The following is a 17873-nucleotide window of genomic DNA, read 5'->3' on the forward strand; positions in this document are numbered from 1 at the left end:
TAAATTTTGATGTAGCATTCGATTCATTAGTTGCTTGTAACACCTAGTGCTCTTCACATGATGTGACCTCCTTGATAACCATCACCCAGTTACCCAATCTCCACACACACCCTCTTTTTGTAACCCTAAGTTTAAGTTTTCTGGTCTCCAGAGTCTCTCATACTTTGTGTCCCTCTCTGATTTCTTCCCATTCAGTTTTCCCTACTTTACCCTATGGCCCTCTGTGCTGTTCCTTATATTCCACATATGAGTGAAACCATATGATAATTGTCTTCCTCTGCTTGACTTACTTTATTAATATAATCCCTTCTAGTTCTGGCCATATTGGTGCAAATGGTAGGTAATCATCCTTTCTGGTGGCTGAATAATATTCCATTGTATACACGGATTCTGTCTTCTTTATCCATTCATCTGTTGAAGAATATCTCAGCTCCTTACAGTTTGGCTATTGTGGACATTGCTGCTATGAACATTGGGGTGCATGCTCCCCTTCCTGTCACTACATCTGTATCTCTGGGGGAAATACCCAGTAGTGGGATTGCTAGGTTTTAGGGTATCTCTATTTTTAATGTCTTGAGGAACCTTCATACTGTTTTCCAGAGTGGTTTTACATGCTTGCATTCCCACCAACAGTGTAAGAGGGTTCCCCTTTCTCCACATTCTTGCTAACACTGGTTGTTCTTAATTTTTGCCATTCTAACTGGTGTAAGGTGGTATCTCATTGTGGTTTGGATTTGTATTTCCCTGATGGCTAGTGATGTTGAACATTTTTTCATGTGTCTGTTAGCCATCTGTAAGTCTTCATTGGAGAAGTGTCTGTTTATGTCTTCTGCCCTTTTCTTGATTGGATTACTTGTTTTTTGGGTGTTGAGTTTGAGAAGTTCTTTATAGATCTTGGACACGAGCCCTTTATTTGTAATGTAATCTTCAAATATATTCTTGCATTCCATGGGTTGCCTCTTAGTTTGTTGGCTATTTCCTTTGCTGTGCAGAAGCTTTTTATCTTGATGAAGTCCAAAAAGTTCATTTTTGCTTTTGTTTCCCTTGCCTTTAGGGAGAGTCTGGAAAGAAGTTGCTGTGACCAAGGTCAAAGAGGTTGCTGCCTGTGTTCTTCTCTAGGATTTTAATGGATTCCTGTCTCATTTAGGTGTTTCATTCATTTTGAGTTTATCTTTGTGTATGTTGTAAGGGAATGGTCCAGTTTCATTCTTCATGTTGTGTCCAATTATCCCAGCACCATTTATTGAAGAGACTGTCTTTTTTTCCATTGGATATGCTTTCCTGCTTTGTCAAAACTAGTTGACCATAAAGTTGAGAGTCCATTTCTGGAGACTATTCTGTTCCATTGATCTATGTGTCTGTTTTTGTGCCAATACCATGCTGTCTTGATGATCATAGCTTTGTAATATAGCTTGAAGTCAGGCATTGTGATGCCCCCAGCTTTGGTTTCCTTTTTCAACATTCCCCCTGGTGATCCAGGGTCTTTTCTGGTGTCATACAAATTTTAGGATTGTTCCAGCTCTGAAAAAAGTTGTGTTTTGATATGGATTGCATTGATTGTGTAGGTTGCTCTGGGCAGCATAGACATCTTCAATGTTTATTCTTCCAATCCATAAGTATGGATTGTTTCTCCATCTCTTGGTGTCTTCCCTAATATCTTTCATAAGTGTTCTGTAGTTTCTGAAGTATAGATTCTTTACCTTTTTGGTTATGTTTATGCCTAGGTATCTCACAGTTTTTGCTGCTATTGTAAATGGAATTGATTCCCTAATTTCTCTTTCTTCATTTACATTGTTATTGTATAGAAATAGAACTGATTTCTGTGCTTTGATTTTGTATCCTGTCATGTTGCTGAATTGCTGTATGAATTCTAGTAACATGGGGGTGGAGTCTTTTGGGTTTTCCACAAAAAGTGTTATGTCATCTGAGGAGAATTTGACTTCTTCCTTGCCAATTTGAATGCCTTTTATTTTTTGTTGTCTGATTCCTGAGACTAGGACTTCTAGTACTACGTTGAACAATAGTGGTGAGAGTGGGCATCCCTGTCATGTTCCTGACCATAAGGGAAAAGCTCTGTTTTTTCCAACAGAAAATTATATTCACTGTGGGCCTGTCATAGATGGCTTTCATGATATTGAGGTACGTTCACTCTTTCCCTATACTTTGAAGAGTTTTAATCAAGAAAGGATGCTGTTATTTTGTCAAATGCTATTTCTGCATCAGTTGAGAGGATCACGTGGTCCTGTCTCTTCTTTTGTTGAGATCTATCACGTTGACTGATTTGCAATTATTCAGCCACCCTTGTATCCCAGGAATAAATCACACCTGGTCATGGCAGATAATCCTTTTAATGTATAGTTAGGTCTTATTGGCTAGGATCTTGTTGAGAATTTTGACACCCATGTTAATCAGGAATACTTGTGTGAATTTCTCCTTTTTGATGGGGTCTTTTTCTGGTTTGGGGATCAGGGTAATAATGGCCACATAGAATGATTTTGGAAGTTTTCCTGCCATTTCTATTTTTTTGAGCAGTTTCAGAAGAATAGGTATTAATTCTTTTATTTTTTATTTTTTCAGCGTAACAGTATTCATTATTTTTGCACCACACCCAGTGCTCCATCCAATCCGTGCCCTCTCCAATACCCACCACCTGGATTAATTCTTCTTTAAATGGTTGGTAGAATTCCCCTGGGAAGCCATCATTTTTTGGGACATTTTTTATTATTGCTTCAATTTCCTTGCTGGTTATTGGTCTGTTCAGATTGTCTATTCCTGTTTCAGTCTTGGTCGTTTGTAAGTGTCCAGGAATGTATCTATTTCTTCCAGATTGCTTTATTTGTTGGCATATAGTTGCTGGTAATAATTTCTAATAATTGTTCCTATCTTCTTGGTATTGGTTGTGATTTACCCCCTCTCATTCATGATTTTATTAATTTGGTTCCTTTCTCTTCTCTTTTGGATAAATCTGGCAGAGGCTTAACTATCATATTAATTCAAAGAACGAGCTTCCAATGTTGTTGATCTGTTATACTGTTTTTCTGGTTTCTCTTTCATTGATTTTCTGTTCTAATTTTTATTATTTCTCTTCTCCTACCAGCATTAGGTTTTATTTGCTGTTCTTCCTCCAGGTCCTTTAGGTGTAAGACTAGCTTGTGCATTTGGGATTTTTCTAATATTTTGAGAGAAGCTTTGATGGCTCTGTACTGCCCTCTTAGGACAGCCTATGCAGTATCCCATAGGATAGAAGTGGTGTGTTTTCATTGTTATTGGTTTCAGTTTAAGTTCTTTAATTTTCTGGTTAACCCATTCATCCTTTAATAGCATGCTCTTTGACCTCCAAGTGTTTGAGTTCCTTCCAAATCTCTTCTTGTGATTAAGTTCCAGTTTCAAAGCATTGTGGTCTGAAAATATGCAGTGAATAATCTCAAACTTTTGGTATCATTTGAGACCTGATTTGTGATCCTGTATGTAATCTATTCTGGTGAAAGTTCCATGTGCATTTGAGAAGAAAGAGTGTTCTGTTGTTTTAGGATGGAATGTTCTGTGTATATCTACGAAGTCCTTCTGGTCCAACGTGTCCTTCAAAGTTCTTGTTTCTCTGTTGATCTTCTCCTTAGATGATCTGTCCATTGTTATGAGTGGAGTGTTTATGTCTCCTACTATCAGTGTGTTATTTTCTATTTTTTTTCTTTATTGTGGTTATTAACTGGTTTATATAATTGACTGCTCCCATGTTGGGAGGCATAAATATTTATAGTTGTTAGATCTTCTTGTTGGATAGCCCCTTTAAGTATGATATAGTGTCCCTCGACATTTCTTACTAGTCTTTGGTTTAAAATCCAATTTGTCAGATGTTAGGATTGCTACTCACTCCAGCTTCCTTTTGAGGTCCATTGGTGTGGTAAATTTTTCTCCATCCCCTCACTTTCATTCTGGTGGTGTCTTTAGGTTCAAAATGAGTCTCTTGTAGATGGCATATGGATGGGTACTGCTTTTTTATCCAATCTGAAACCCTGTGTCTTTTGATTGGTGTATTCAGCCCATTTACATTCAGAGTAACTATTCAAAAATATGAATTTAGTGCTATTGTATTGCCTGCAATGTCCCTGTTTCTGTAAATTTTGTCTGTTTCATTCTGTTGTCTGGTGTATTGGGGTCTCTCTTCACTTACAGAATCCTCCTTAATATTTCTTGCAGGCCTGGCTTGGTGGCCACATATTCTGTTTCTGCCTGTCCTAGAAGCTCTTCATGTCTCTCTCTGTTCTGAATGATAACCTTGCTGGACAAAGTATTTTTGGCTGCATATTCTTCTTGGTTGTCTTGCCAGGCCTTTCTGGCTTGCCAGGTTTCTGGATAGGTCTGATGTTATTCTGAAGTTCCTCCTTCTGTACTTAAGAAATCTTCCCCCTTGCTGCTCTTAGGATAGTTTCTTTGGCTATGGGTTTGCACGCCCGTCAGGGTGTTTATCTATTTTCATTGATTTTGGGAGGGGTCTTCTGTGCCTCTTGGACAGGAATGTTTGTTTCCTTCCCCAGAGGTAAGTTCTCAGCTATCATTTGCCCAAATATACCTTCTAGTCCTCTTTCTCTCTCCACCTCCTTGGGGATCCCAATAATTCTGACATTGGAATGTTTCATGGAATCATTAATTTCTCCAAAACTTTTTTCATAGCTGCCTATACCAGTTTTCCTCAATTTCTTTACTTTCTATCAGCCTGTCTTCTACAACACCTATTCTCTTCTGCCTCACTTACCCTAGCTGTTAAGCACATCCAATTTAGACTGCATCTCATTCATAGCATTTTTAAGTTTGTCCTGATTAGATCTCATTTCTGCCCTTATAGATTCTATATTGTTACTAATGCTTTATTCAAGCCTAGCTACTGACTTTATTATTACTATCCTGAATTCTGTCTCTGACATCTTACTTATATCCATATCCATTAGTTGTGTCAGAGCCATTATCTCTGGTTCTTTGTTGAGAGTTTAGTTTCTTCTCCTAGTCATTCTGTCAAGGGATAGTTCAGCAAATGAACAGAGTTCAAAATATCAATCATGATCCAAGCGAAATACACCCTAGAAAAATTCCGAAGTGTTTGGAAGCTACCAGATATGCAAACAAAGCCAAGATGATTCAAAACAATTTTAAAAAGGCAATTATCTCTCAGGGTGGACAAGGCAGAGGGATCTACCTGTTCCTGATTGATTTTTTTTTTTTTTTTTGTCTGTTTTGGAGGATACTATATCCTAAAAGTGCAAAGAAATCAGAAATTATATATATATGTCAAGATAAAATTATTCAATTATATATATATAATTTCTGATTTCTTTGCACTCTATTCAAGAGTGAAAAATGGACTAGTATGGGGCATAAATCTATAAAATGGCATAAATCTAGAAAATCTATAAAAATTTAAAAAGTAACAAAAATATAAATAAAAATCTATTTCAAACAGGAATAGGGTGAAAAAAAAAGACACAAAAAAGAAATGTAAAACTAGCCTGAAGTATAAACAAAACGTGAGCAAACACTTTCTGCTCAATTTATTATATTCTCCTGGTGCTGGAGTTTTACAGTCCTGTGGGAAATAAGCTTGTCATTCACCTGTTCTTCTAGCCTCTCTTCTGGAGAAGGGGCCTGCTGCTTGGCTTCTCAGGCATCTTTGCCTAAATGGAGTTGCCCCACCCTCTGTCAGGGGGTTGGGCTTAATGTGAGCTGGTACTTTGTGTGGCTTTTGTTCCTTTCAGCTTTCCACTTCTCTTTAGAGGGTCAGAGCAAATATGCCCGTGCAGTAATCTCTGGCCCAGAGCCACAAGGTCGTGGTGCCTTTTCTTCAATAAACCCTCTAGATCAAACCATCTCCACTTCTGTGTGTACCAAACCCCACAGACTCACCCTATTTGCACTCACGCTATTTGCACCTGCTGCCACTCTTCTGGGGGAGTTCCAGGGACCTACAGGTGTCTCTGAGCTTTGTGCTTTTGCAATTGTGAGCGGCTGTGGGCTTACATGTGCACCTACTTACATGTGCAGCTCCCAGGTCACACCTGGGTGCCACCCCAGTGTCTTTTCAGGGGCACGACGCCCTGAGAACTATTCCCCTGTCATGGGCACAAGCCATTTCGTTTCTCCCCTGGAATGTTAAGCAGCCTGTACTTTCTAGTCCTTTTCAGAGTGCTCAGCGAGCAGTCTCCCTACTGGCCCAGTTCTTGGTTTATGGTGACTGGAGCTGAGAGTCCCTTCTGGGCTCGCTGACCATAACCAGTCTCCCCGCTCCACTGCTTGGGCACTCTATCGGTTCAGGCTCCCTGTTCTGAGTCTCCTGGAATCCTGAGACTACATTGATCCACCTAGAATTCTGCTCTGTTCATCTCCTGTGCCCTTTTCAGAAAGGGACATCTCTCACTGGAGATTTCTAAAGGTCCTGATTTTATGCTCTGGTGTTATATCACACACCCCCCCCCCCCACACACACACACCTCCTGGTATTTCCCCCGAAGATTCAAGGTTTCGCACCTCCTACCTTGCAAAGAGTAGTAGAGATCCAGGGAAATCTTCTTACATCTCGGGTTGAATCTTGTCTTCAGAATGGTTTGGTAGATATCCAGCTAAATTCGAGGGACCAGATGAAACAAGGTCCCCTACTCTGCTGCCATCTTGAGATTCCCCCTAGTCACATAGGACCATTATTAAAAATAACTTTCTGGTAACATTCTTCACATAACATAGATATTTTGATCTCTTAACAAGGATGTTATTACTAATGCTTACTATGTTTTGTCATTTTAGGATTCTCATTAAGCAGCCTCCTACCCAACTTCTACAAATGAAAATTAAACCTCACAATTTCCAAACAAGAAGATTTAAAGTCTTCTGTTTCTATTAAATCTGAATTTATGGTGGTGATTATCTAGGTTACATTGTGCGGACACAAAATTACAAAGGCAGTTTTATTTTTTTCTTGGAAATTTCTGTAGAATGCATAGAAAATTTTTAGATTTGTTCAAGTTTTACATTCTTTGCATGTTCAATGTGTTAAACTTGCAATATAAATTACTGGCAAAGCTTTTGCTATCTGGCCTCTTTTACAAATTTGAGAAATTGCTATGTTTGCTAATGATCAATTTTTAGGCAAAGTTGAGAGAACTGTAATTGGTGAAGTGGCCTACAGAATGCCCTTCCTTAGATAGATCACAGTAGATTATTATGTCATTATGCAGTGTGTCTATTTCTAGGTTTTAATCCCAAGGTCTGCCTTCCTTCCTTTCTCTCAGATGGCTTGTAAGGAGTTTAGTTCTATTTGCTTTAATAAAGGGAATGGAAATATAGTTCCTTGAAGCAGACTTTTACGGAGCAAATTACAGCAGGATTGTGCTGTGAGACCATAAAAAGGAGTATTTTAAATGTCTTGATTAAATAAACCATCCTGTTTGATCATCACTTGAGAGAAGGCGGTTCAGTGTATGAAGACAGTAAATCGTTCCTTCTCTTATGCTCATGTATTGTATCATGTATGATCTGTTCTCCAGTTTCAGAAATGACAAAGAAAGTTGACATTTCTAGGAATTTAATGTGTTTTTAGCTGAAAAAATTAACCTTTAATGCTTGTTTTTGTTTAACATAGGTCCTCAAAATTATTTCATTTTAACTTTGGGTAAATTCCTGTTCCCCTTCATGCAATGTCAAGACCTCTAGAGGCAGTGTAGATGGCTTTTGTTTTCATCAATACTAAATTTGTTTCTACTGAGTCAATTTCTCCCTTCTATTCTGCACCAAAATTGCAACCTTGTAGTCAAATAAATTTACTATTCTAACAAGCCCCCAAAGCTCAGATATACAAAGGGATCCCATAACACCAAATATCATACTGAAATGATCCTGCAGCAGACTCTCCTTTGAGAATTTACAAAATATTCTGAGTATTAATTTGAAAAATAAAATAATCTGTTCAATCATGCTCATTTTGTTCATATTTTTAGTTTTTCAAATCCTTTTTCATCTTATTCAAATAACTCTTGTTAATATCAGAGACTAGGAAAATTTACAAAGCATTTTCCTTATGTGCTATGTAAGCATATCCAAAGACTTGAATTTTGAGTATTTTCTATTTGATAATGGGTAACCAATGTCAAATAATAGAAAAGTTTAACAACTAAACAAAGGCTAGATATTAATATTCACAGACAAAAAGCTCTAAAACTTTTGTTTGGACTTTCTTTAGGAATTAAGATTTAGGATAACCACACAATAAACATTTAAGTATTTTTATCATATACATATACAGCAAGAGCAAACCTTTTAATGTAAAAACTGAGGAAAGTGATTAAAAACAGAAAAGCAGGAAGGTTAATACTTTTCATTTCACTTTACCTTGCAGGTTTTCTACTGCTCTATTAGAACCACTGACCACTACAAAAGTGGCATACATTAGACATCTACTGTATTAGGTAAAATAAGTTAATATAAACATCGGTTATAATGAAGAACGGTGGCTGAGAAAAGATTGATGTTAACTTTGATCTTGTAAGACTGTCTGGAGACACGTAATCCAGGCCACATATGATAGCACTTAAACTAAATTGTACAGCAACCCAGAACCCTTCTTTCTGTGTGATTCTCTTCCCCAAGTGTTGCCTCTTCTGGAGAGTTCAAGATGTCTCACTACCTGATCCACTTCTAAGCAACAAGCACAAGAAGGGGCAAAAAAAAAAAAAAAAAACAGTCAATGGCAAGGGACACTGGGAAATGCAGTCTTTGTTATGGTAGGCATGTGCCTAGCTGAAAATCAAATGTTCTATCACTATGTGAAGAAAGGTTACTGGGAAAAATTGGGTGTTCTCTGAACATATAGATATTAATGTAATTAAAAATATAAGCTTACAAATCATTCTGCTGGGAACATGGCAGAATTTACTACCTGACAACTACTATTCTGGGTTTTCATTTCAAAAGTATTGTTTACTTCCATCATTCACTCACCAAAAGCAATGACATACAAAACACTGTCTGAGTGAGTTTACAAGGTATGTTTTATTGGTATAAAACCAAAATAAGGTGATATAATGGTCTGGTCTGCCAGTTAGCTATATAGAACTTGGTGAAGAAAAGGATTTTCTCTTACAGTTTCTTCATTGAGGGAAAAGGAAAATTTCTTCCTTATAAAGTAACAAAATACTGATTAGTCTTGGCAACTTATTTGACTAAGCAATTTTAGGGTAGTAGGACAAAAATAGTTACTTAATTTTTATCAAGTAAGTAAAAACTCATTAAAAAATTTTTACAGCTTCTGAAAAAAATCAGTAGAATTGTTAAGCAGAGAAAGATTTCTCAAGGTATCCATGTATTTTTTTTCCTCCTTCATTAAGGAAGAAAAAATGTTTTCATGATTTTGCTAAAAGATCTAACAATGCAGAGGTAGCCATGGAATGTCTTAAATCTCCATCCTACTGATGAATTCTCTTTCAATCTTCCTATGCAGAAGACTATGAAGTCAAATTACACAGCATTAGGTACAATACAGCCGTAATCAGGGCTATGCCTCATGATGCAAAAGCTCTCAATTCTGTTTCTGTTATGTTACATACAAAGTTATTCTTCAACTAACTTGTTAAAACTACCCCTAATATAATCTTTAGAGAGTCAAAGTTACAAAACTGATTAACATATAAAGTTATTACTCTCTTTTTTTTTTCTTTTTGAAATACACATATCCCAGTTTCCATTTTCTAGGAAAGGCAGAGCCTGAAAATTATATATTGTGAAAGCCACTTTACAGGAGACTTTATTTAGATGACCCAAGATGAATCAGTGCCATTATTGTTGTATAGCTGTGAAACAAGTCATCATCCTTCACCTCATTACACTTCTTCAATATAAAGTTCCCAGTGACTATGCGATCACATCCAATTTCTCCATTTCCAAAGAAGCCAAATAAAGGAACAGAAGGAAAAAACTTCCTAAATGCATCAGCCTCAACATTGCCCTTGGCTCTATAATACTGAAAGCCCCTGCCAACACATGCAAACATGAAGCCAATGGTATTCCGTTCTGGAATGTTGGCAGCTTTAAGGCGCTGCACTGCAGCCTCAACGGTCTTCTCATCGTTGACATCCTCGTTGAGTAGCACAGTGGCACTCTGGATTCGGTGTCCACTAAATGACAGTCCAACCACACCAGTGGCATCAATATCCAGAGGGTGTCTGTAATTAAATTAGAATAGTGTAGTGATACATCATAAAACAAAATATATAATTCTTTTTTTAAGATTTTACTTATTTATTTGACAGAGAGAGATCACAAGTAGGCAGAAAGAGAGAGAGAGAGAGAGAGGAGGAAGCAGGCTCCCCGCCCAGCAGTCAGACTCTGGGATCATGACCCGAGCCGAAGGCAGAGGCTTAACCCACTGAGCCACCCAGGCGCCCTATAATTTAAAGTGTAAAATAAAACTCCTGATTTGCTGGTTAGGAGCTGCTGACTTTAAGACCTAAACCTAGTCTGAGGTTCACCTTCCCAGATAAAAGCTATGTAATAGGGATTAAAAATTAAACTATGAATACATTTAAAAGAATGCAGGGAAGCAGATCTGTGAAGAAGGAACTATGTTTTTAGTCACAAATTCAAGGGCCAAATGCATCTCCACAAAGATTTCTGAAAACCATCCTGGTCTTAGATATAAAGTGTCCTTAAAACTATCTCACTTTCTTAAAATTAATCTTAAAAGTTTTATTCATATGCATGACAGTATCAATTAAATGAAGCTTTCTGGTATTATTTACATGTTTTGGTATCTTTCTCCCCCCACCCTCAGCTGTCACATTCTAAAAAAGATATATTAGATATTTAATCATGGATGATAATTTTAGTAAGAACATGTAACTCCAGGGGTGCCTGGGTGACTCAGTGGGTTAAGCCTCTGCCTTCGGCTCGGGTTGTGATCTCCAGGTCCTGGAATCAAGCCCCACGTCAGGCTCTCTGCTCAGCAGGGAGCCTGCTTCCCCCCCTCTCTCTGCCTGCTGCTCTGCCTGCTTGTGATCTCTCTCTCTCTGTCAAATAAACAAATAATAAAATCTTCAAAAAAAAAAAAAAGAAAGAAAGAAAAAGAAAAAGAACATGTAACTCCAGAAGTTTCAGCTTTATATTGTTTGGCCCATAAAGATATGAGATTCCATTCCTGTGTCTTATTTATTACTTTCAACATAGAATTCAGCTTAACCTAAAGGTAAAAACATGTTTTGTTTATGTTTGCCTGTTTTTTTAAGGAAATATTTTATCCTTACTAAAGAAAATATAAAGTGTCAAAGTTATAAAGCACAATATAGTGAACACCTACAGGGGAAAAACAAATACCTTGTATTTCTATCATGTTTACCAACACGTTAGTTGATGAAATGGGCAAGATTCACTGGGCTAACAAGAAATTTAACTCAAAAAGCTTAAGTGACTAAGATAATAAGACTAGCTTAGTAGCAAAACCGGTTTCTGAGGAGAATCCACCTTCTGAAGTCCTCCACTGCTCCTTTATTACATCTCTTCTTTGGCATACCACTGCAACATATACTGTCAATATCCTGCCTTAAAGAATGATTTACCTTTTGTTTTTCTGGCAAGGTGGTATCTGGACACTATTAAAGTGGAGCTTTGATTTACGCAATGGCTTCTCTTACCCACTGACAATGGGAAGACCACACTAAAAGTAACAATTCTTGAGGGCTATTTCCCACAACAGGTATAAAAAAATGATGAACAGACCCCTGACCATGCTAACAGGCTCACATCTCAGACTCTGTATGTCTGGTCTGAGACTGGCATTTCAAAGGTAAATGAAGTATTAAATCATCACTGCCCCATTTTATACAATTTAGAGGTATAAGCAAAGACACAGAAAATCAGGTAAGAGGAGAAATAATGCACATGTAATTACTGAGAATTAGGTGTATTTATGTATGAAATCCAATGTCGGATATTCTAAGCAGAATTCTAAGCAGAATTCAGAGCACTTGCTTTCCTTCCATCTTCCTCACCAGCAGTCCAGGGACCTCGACTTAGCTACAGGTGACCCTTGAAGACCATGCGTCCATTTACATGTGGATTTTTCTTGACAAGTACAGTACTGTAAATAATTTTCTTAATAACATTGTCTTTTCTTAGCTTTTCTTGTAAGAATATATATATATGTGTTAACTGACCATGTTATCAGTAAGGCTTCTGGTCAACAGTAGACTATCAGTAGTTAAGTTTTGGGGGAGTCACAAATTATACATGGATTTTCAATTGTGCAGGGATCGGCACTCCTATCCCCTGCATTGTTTAAGAGTCATCTGTATTTGCTTCCCCTGATCCCTGACCAGCTGTAGCTGATCCATTGGTAGAGACTTCCAGAAGGGAAATTATAACCGGGATGATTTACACTGCTTTTAAAGACTGATCTCTTAACATCTGTTGCCATTTCACTACTCTAGTATCCAAGTACTAAACACAAATATAGTGAGAAATGAATAGTAGTATTTGCAGGAAGCATCTGGGGATAAGAGGTTTTCATTTTCTTGCTTTTGGATATTCATCTCCACTTAATTAGCTCAAACTCAAAAAATACTACAAACTCTTATTCAAAATGCAAAGGGAGTAATAGCTCCCAAGATAGCTGAAGCAAATATTTTTCATCTTCAAAAGCAAAAAAGCCTTAGTAACAAAATCAAGAAGCCTTTCAAAAAGATCTAGTATTTCCCAAAATGTGTGCCAAGTCATAGCAATAGGTGTCCAAGATGCTCCACAGAACAGATTTGAGAACTGTCATTCCCTCTAGATTTCCATAGCACCGGGCATATCAGAGGCTCTAAGAAGTTTTATCATGAAGATTCATTGTTTAAGCATGTGCTTCCTTTAGAGGAGAAAACAGAACTACAGAGGAAGTGATCACTAAAGAAAATATAAAGTGTCAAAGTTATAAAGCACAATATAGTGTGGTTGTATAGAGTACAGAGCTGTCGGGAAATACCAGTAGATACTGCTGAAAATCAGTTTTGAGAAGAATATGAATCCAATTCAGAGTAAGTTATTAGAAGACAACATGAAAATTTCATTCTTTAACTGTAAGCAGAATTATGCGGAGTATTTTAAAATGGAATGAACTGTTAGCTCAGCAATTCTGTAAACATGTATTTGAAAAACCCAAGGTAAGAAAAACCTGAGAGCATTTCTGGTCATGTATAGGAGAAATCAGAAGCACATGAGATATACCTGTCAGAGGTCAGCGATGCCAGGTTGTCTACCTGGCCTCCAGCCAAGATGACGTTCATATCACTAAAAGTGCTGACAACTCGCTGCAGGTAATTACTGGCTCCCACCTTACAGCAATTATAGCCAAATACCAGGACCACACGAAGCTCAGGGTTATCTAAAAGACCTGCAGAGGAAAGAAGAGCAACAATTAAAGATAGCCTTAAAACAAGTATATCAAATTTTATTACAATCTTATTTTCTACATTTTTACAAAATGAAATGTTTCTGCTAATGACTTGCACTTCTAGTTATGGGCAATATAGAGTTGAAGCTATCCTATTTCCTTTTTTATTTTCTTTACAAACTTTAACCCTGCTCAAAATGTTTGCTGCCATTAATTTTCCCCATTAAAAAGAACAAAATGGCTACTGAAAATAATACAACCCACACTCAACACAAATAAGGAAGCAGCTGTGGGACTGAGCAGCACCCATGGTGGAGCACGATATAAGCCATCTCTATACAGGCCACCACCTGGAATGAAAGGGATCAATGGTTTACACAGAACAGAGTTAGCAGCAGTGATAATATAAAGATCTGGAAAAAAAAAGAAAAGGTGCCAACCACCTGTAGTGTGTTTAATGGTGGTCACCCCAAAAATGTATCCACATCAGATCTCTGGAACCGATGAATGTGAACCCATTTGGGAAAAGGTTCTCTGCAGATGTGATTAAGGATCTTGAGATGAGATTATCTGTTATTATCCACGCAGGATCTACAAATACTATGATAAATGTCCTTAGAAGAGATATACAAGAGACACAGACATAAGAGGAGGCAATGTGACCACTGAAGCAGAAACTGAAGTGATGCAACCATAAGGAATATCAATACCCACCAGAAGGTGGAAGAAGTAAAGGAGATGCACCCTAAAGCCTCCAGAGGGAGTGCAGCCCTTTCAACACCTTGATTTCATACTCTCGGACTGTGACAGAATCCATTTCTGTGGTTTTAAGATCCCACGTCTGTGGTCATTTGTTTCAGCAGCCCCAGGAAACTGATACATCATGAAAATATATAGGCCCAATGCACCTTTTCTAGAAGAGGGGGTGGGAGTGAATATGGATTTCAAACTCTTTCCAAAGCAGGAAAATGTTCAATTCTGCAGCATATGGACAAAAAGCAGCTTCCATTAGGGGGCGATATAGCCCAACAGGAGAACTGCTGTACTCCTCCACTCCCCAACAAACTCCTCAGCTTTCACCTGAGCCTCTGGGCACTTTAAGACTATCAATTTGAAAATTTTTGGCATTATCAAACTCATAATTGGACAGGAAAAAAAAAAAAAGCCAATACCTAACTCATACTCCTGTTTCCACTGAGTCAGCCACATGACTTGAATCTTGACAGACCTAAAATGAAGGTCATCAGAAATAAGGCTCACTTAAGGAAACTGAGGTGTGGGGCAGGGGAATGACTAATTACACCAAATAATGACTTATCAAGGGAAACCTCCTCTGGTCCACTTTTAATTCTCTATGTAATAAATCACTGATCTGGAGAATGAAAAGGATATTAATATACAAATCCAGTACTTTCATGATTCCATATACCCTAAACCATTACTAAAAGATCTTTTTTCCCCACAAAGACCAGAGCAGCACATTTGGAGAGAATGTTTTTTCTTTTCTAAAATGAATTTTCAGAGTTGGAAGAGGGTTGTGGGATCAACTGTCTAGTTTTACTTACAAGTAAGGCTGCTACTCCCAGAAAAGTGACCAGCCCAGGAGAGTAACATGGTAGGCTCTAGATTAATATGCACACCTCCTCTCAAACTTTTAAGTTTCAGAAACCTAAAGCTTCTAAATCTCTGCCTTCCCTACTGTTTTCTAACCTCTAGACCCTCTTGTATAATTGTCTAATAAGCATTCTCATCTGCCACCCTCATTTATTTAACAAACACACAGCCAGTGCTTTCCACATCTTCCTCCAGTGGTATTGCTCTACTACTGAGTCACACACACCCAAACTGAGAAACTACCATCACTTCCCCCTACCCCAACTTTTAGAGAACAAATCCACCTTAGTTACGGATGGCTGGCTGACAGAGCAGATTGGGTCTGTATTTGCCCAACAGACCATCTGGAGCTTCAGATATGCAACAGAAGGAAGAAACAACTCAAACCCCTTGCCACTCAAAACTGAAATGCCTAAAGAACACTTGCCTGAGAAGACCACCGAGCTCTTTTTGAGGTCAGTCTTGGCACTGCCTTCAGCCTTGTCTCAGTTTACCTCTGTGGGGCAAACGATGGCCCTCTACCCAGGACAAGCCTCTTAGATCTTTCAACTTCCAAGAAAGCACGTTAGCCACTTCCCCAGCTCAGCCACTTGTTGGGCAGATGACCACCCAGCCCAATCTCCAGTTTGCTGTTACTTGAAATCCAGCTGTAAGATCTAAGTCACAGCAGAGTGAGTGCCTAAAGAACATGTGGGCCATCCATTCCTTTAGTGAGTCTAAACATTCTTAGATAAAGCAGAAAGCTCAATGAGCAGACCTCACTGGTTTGGCCCCAATAACTGCTTTTATGAAATCTCACTTGGGGTGATGCCACTGGTGCTCAGAGAGTGACATAAGAAACTTCTTGAATCCAGTACAATTCATCTCCATTCTCGAAAAATGTGAAGGGCTGGGCTTTTTTTTGTTCTGGCTCAGCCAAACCTTTGGACCACCTCTAGCAAGTATTAATGGTATAAATTTCGTAAATTGTCCTCAACCCCGGTTTCACTGTGTTCTACCTACACATGTCCCTCAATTCAGAACTCCTCTACTGATTGTATGTATATTTATCTGTGTAAGCTGCCTTAAATTCATTTCAAATAAGGCAGAATATAAATTCATTATGGCTATGATCTACTAGAAGGCTAAAAGGAGAATAAAAAAAATAAATAAAATAAGGAGGGAGGAGTCAAAATGGCAGAGAAGTAGCAGGCTGAGACTACTTCAGATAGCGGGAGATCAGCTAAATAGCTTATCTAAAGATTGCAAACACCTATAAATCCAACGGGAGATTGAAGAGAAGAAGAACAGCAATTCTAGAAACAGAAAATCAACCACTATCTGAAAGGTAGGACTGGCGGAGAAGTGAATCCAAAGCGACTGGAAGATAGACCGCGGTGGGAGGGGCCGGCTCCCAGCGAGCAGCGGAGCAACGGAGCACAAAATCAGGACTTTTAAAAGTCTGTTCCACTGAGGGACATCGCTCCAGAGGCTTAACTGGGGTGAAGCCCAGGCGGGGTCAGTGCGGCCTCAGGTCCCACAGGGTCACAGAAGGATCGGGGGTGTCTGAGTGTCCCAGAGCTTACAGGTATTAGAACAGGGAAGCCGGCTACAGAGACAGAGCCGAGGAGTAAGCTCTAAACTCGGGGTTACCTTGAACCGGTCGCAGGCTCAATCAGCTTGGAGCGCGGGTGGAGGCCAGGGTGACGGGAGTAATTGGGCGCTGTTCTCTGAGGGCACACTGAGGAGTGGGGCACCGGGCCCTCGGCTCCTCCGGGCCGGAGACCGGGAGGCCGCCATCTTCATTCCCGTCTTCCAGAACTCTACGGAAAGCGCTCAGGGAACAAAAGCTCCCGAAAGCAAACCCAGCAAACCCGAGCGGATTACTCAGCCCGGCCCCGGGTAAGGGCGGTGCAACTCCGCCTGGGGCAAAGACGCTTGAGAATCACTACAACAGGCCCCTCCCCCAGAAGATCAACGAGAAACCCAGCCAGGACCAAGTTCACCTACCAAAGAGTGCAGTTTCAATACCAAGGAGAGCGGCGGAATTCCAGAGGAGAAGAAAGCAAAGCATGGAACTCGTGGCTTTCTCCCCATGATTCTTTAGCCTTGCAGTTAATTTAATCTTTTTTTCTTTTTCAATTTTTTTTTCTCTTCTTCTGCTAAATTTTATTAACTTTTACCGTTTTCTTTTTTAACGTTTTTTAAATAGTTTATCTAATATATATATATTTTTTCCTTTTTATATTTTTTATTGGCTTTCTTTTTTTAATAGTTTCTTTTTTTTTCTTTCTGAACCCCTTTTTATTCCATTTCTCCCCCCACACGATTTGGGATCTCCTCTGATTTGGCTAAAGCATATTTTCCTGGGGTTGCTGCCATCATTTAGTATTTTACTTGCTCCTTCATATACTCTTATCTGGACAAAATGACAAGGCGGAAAAATTCACCACAAAAAAAAGAACAAGAAGCAGTACCAAAGGCTAGGGACCTAATCAATACAGACATTGGTAATATGTCAGATATAGAGTTCAGAATGATGATTCTCAAGGTCCTAGCCGGGTTTGAAAAAGGCATGGAAGATATTAAAGCAACCCTATCGGGAGATATAAAAGCCCTTTCTGGAGAAATAAAAGAACTAAAATCTAACCAAGTTGAAATCAAAAAAGCTATTAATGAGGTGCAATCAAAAATGGAGGCTCTCACTGCTAGGATAAATGAGGCAGAAGAAAGAATTAGCGATATAGAAGACCAAATGACAGAGAATAAAGAAGCTGAGCAAAAGAGGGACAAACAGCTACTGGACCACGAGGGGAGAATTCGAGAGATAAGTGACACCATAAGACGAAACAACATTAGAATAATTGGGATTCCAGAA

At 38.7% G+C, this 17873-nt stretch overlaps 1 protein-coding gene across 5 annotated transcripts in view; it reads right to left on the reverse strand.

The window, feature by feature from the left end:
- Positions 1-8212: 8212 nt before the first annotated feature.
- FBXO22 (F-box protein 22) overlaps positions 8213-17873 on the reverse strand; it is a 38782-nt gene continuing 29121 nt past the window's right edge. For 3 of the 5 annotated variants that reach the window (XM_047737969.1, XM_047737970.1, XM_047737972.1), the window contains exons 6-7: positions 13237-13402; positions 8251-10199 (exon numbers count right to left, since the gene is read on the reverse strand). In XM_047737969.1, the coding sequence (XP_047593925.1) occupies positions 9782-10199; positions 13237-13402 (584 nt within the window). In that variant the 3' untranslated portion in view covers positions 8251-9781. Of the gene's footprint in view, positions 10200-13236; positions 13403-17873 lie in introns of all 5 variants that reach the window. The other 2 variants (XM_047737968.1, XM_047737971.1) reach the window with 2 other exon arrangements.

Source organism: Lutra lutra, chromosome 7, assembly GCF_902655055.1.
Source record: "Lutra lutra chromosome 7, mLutLut1.2, whole genome shotgun sequence".
In the NCBI taxonomy this organism is placed as follows: Eukaryota; Metazoa; Chordata; class Mammalia; order Carnivora; family Mustelidae; genus Lutra; species Lutra lutra.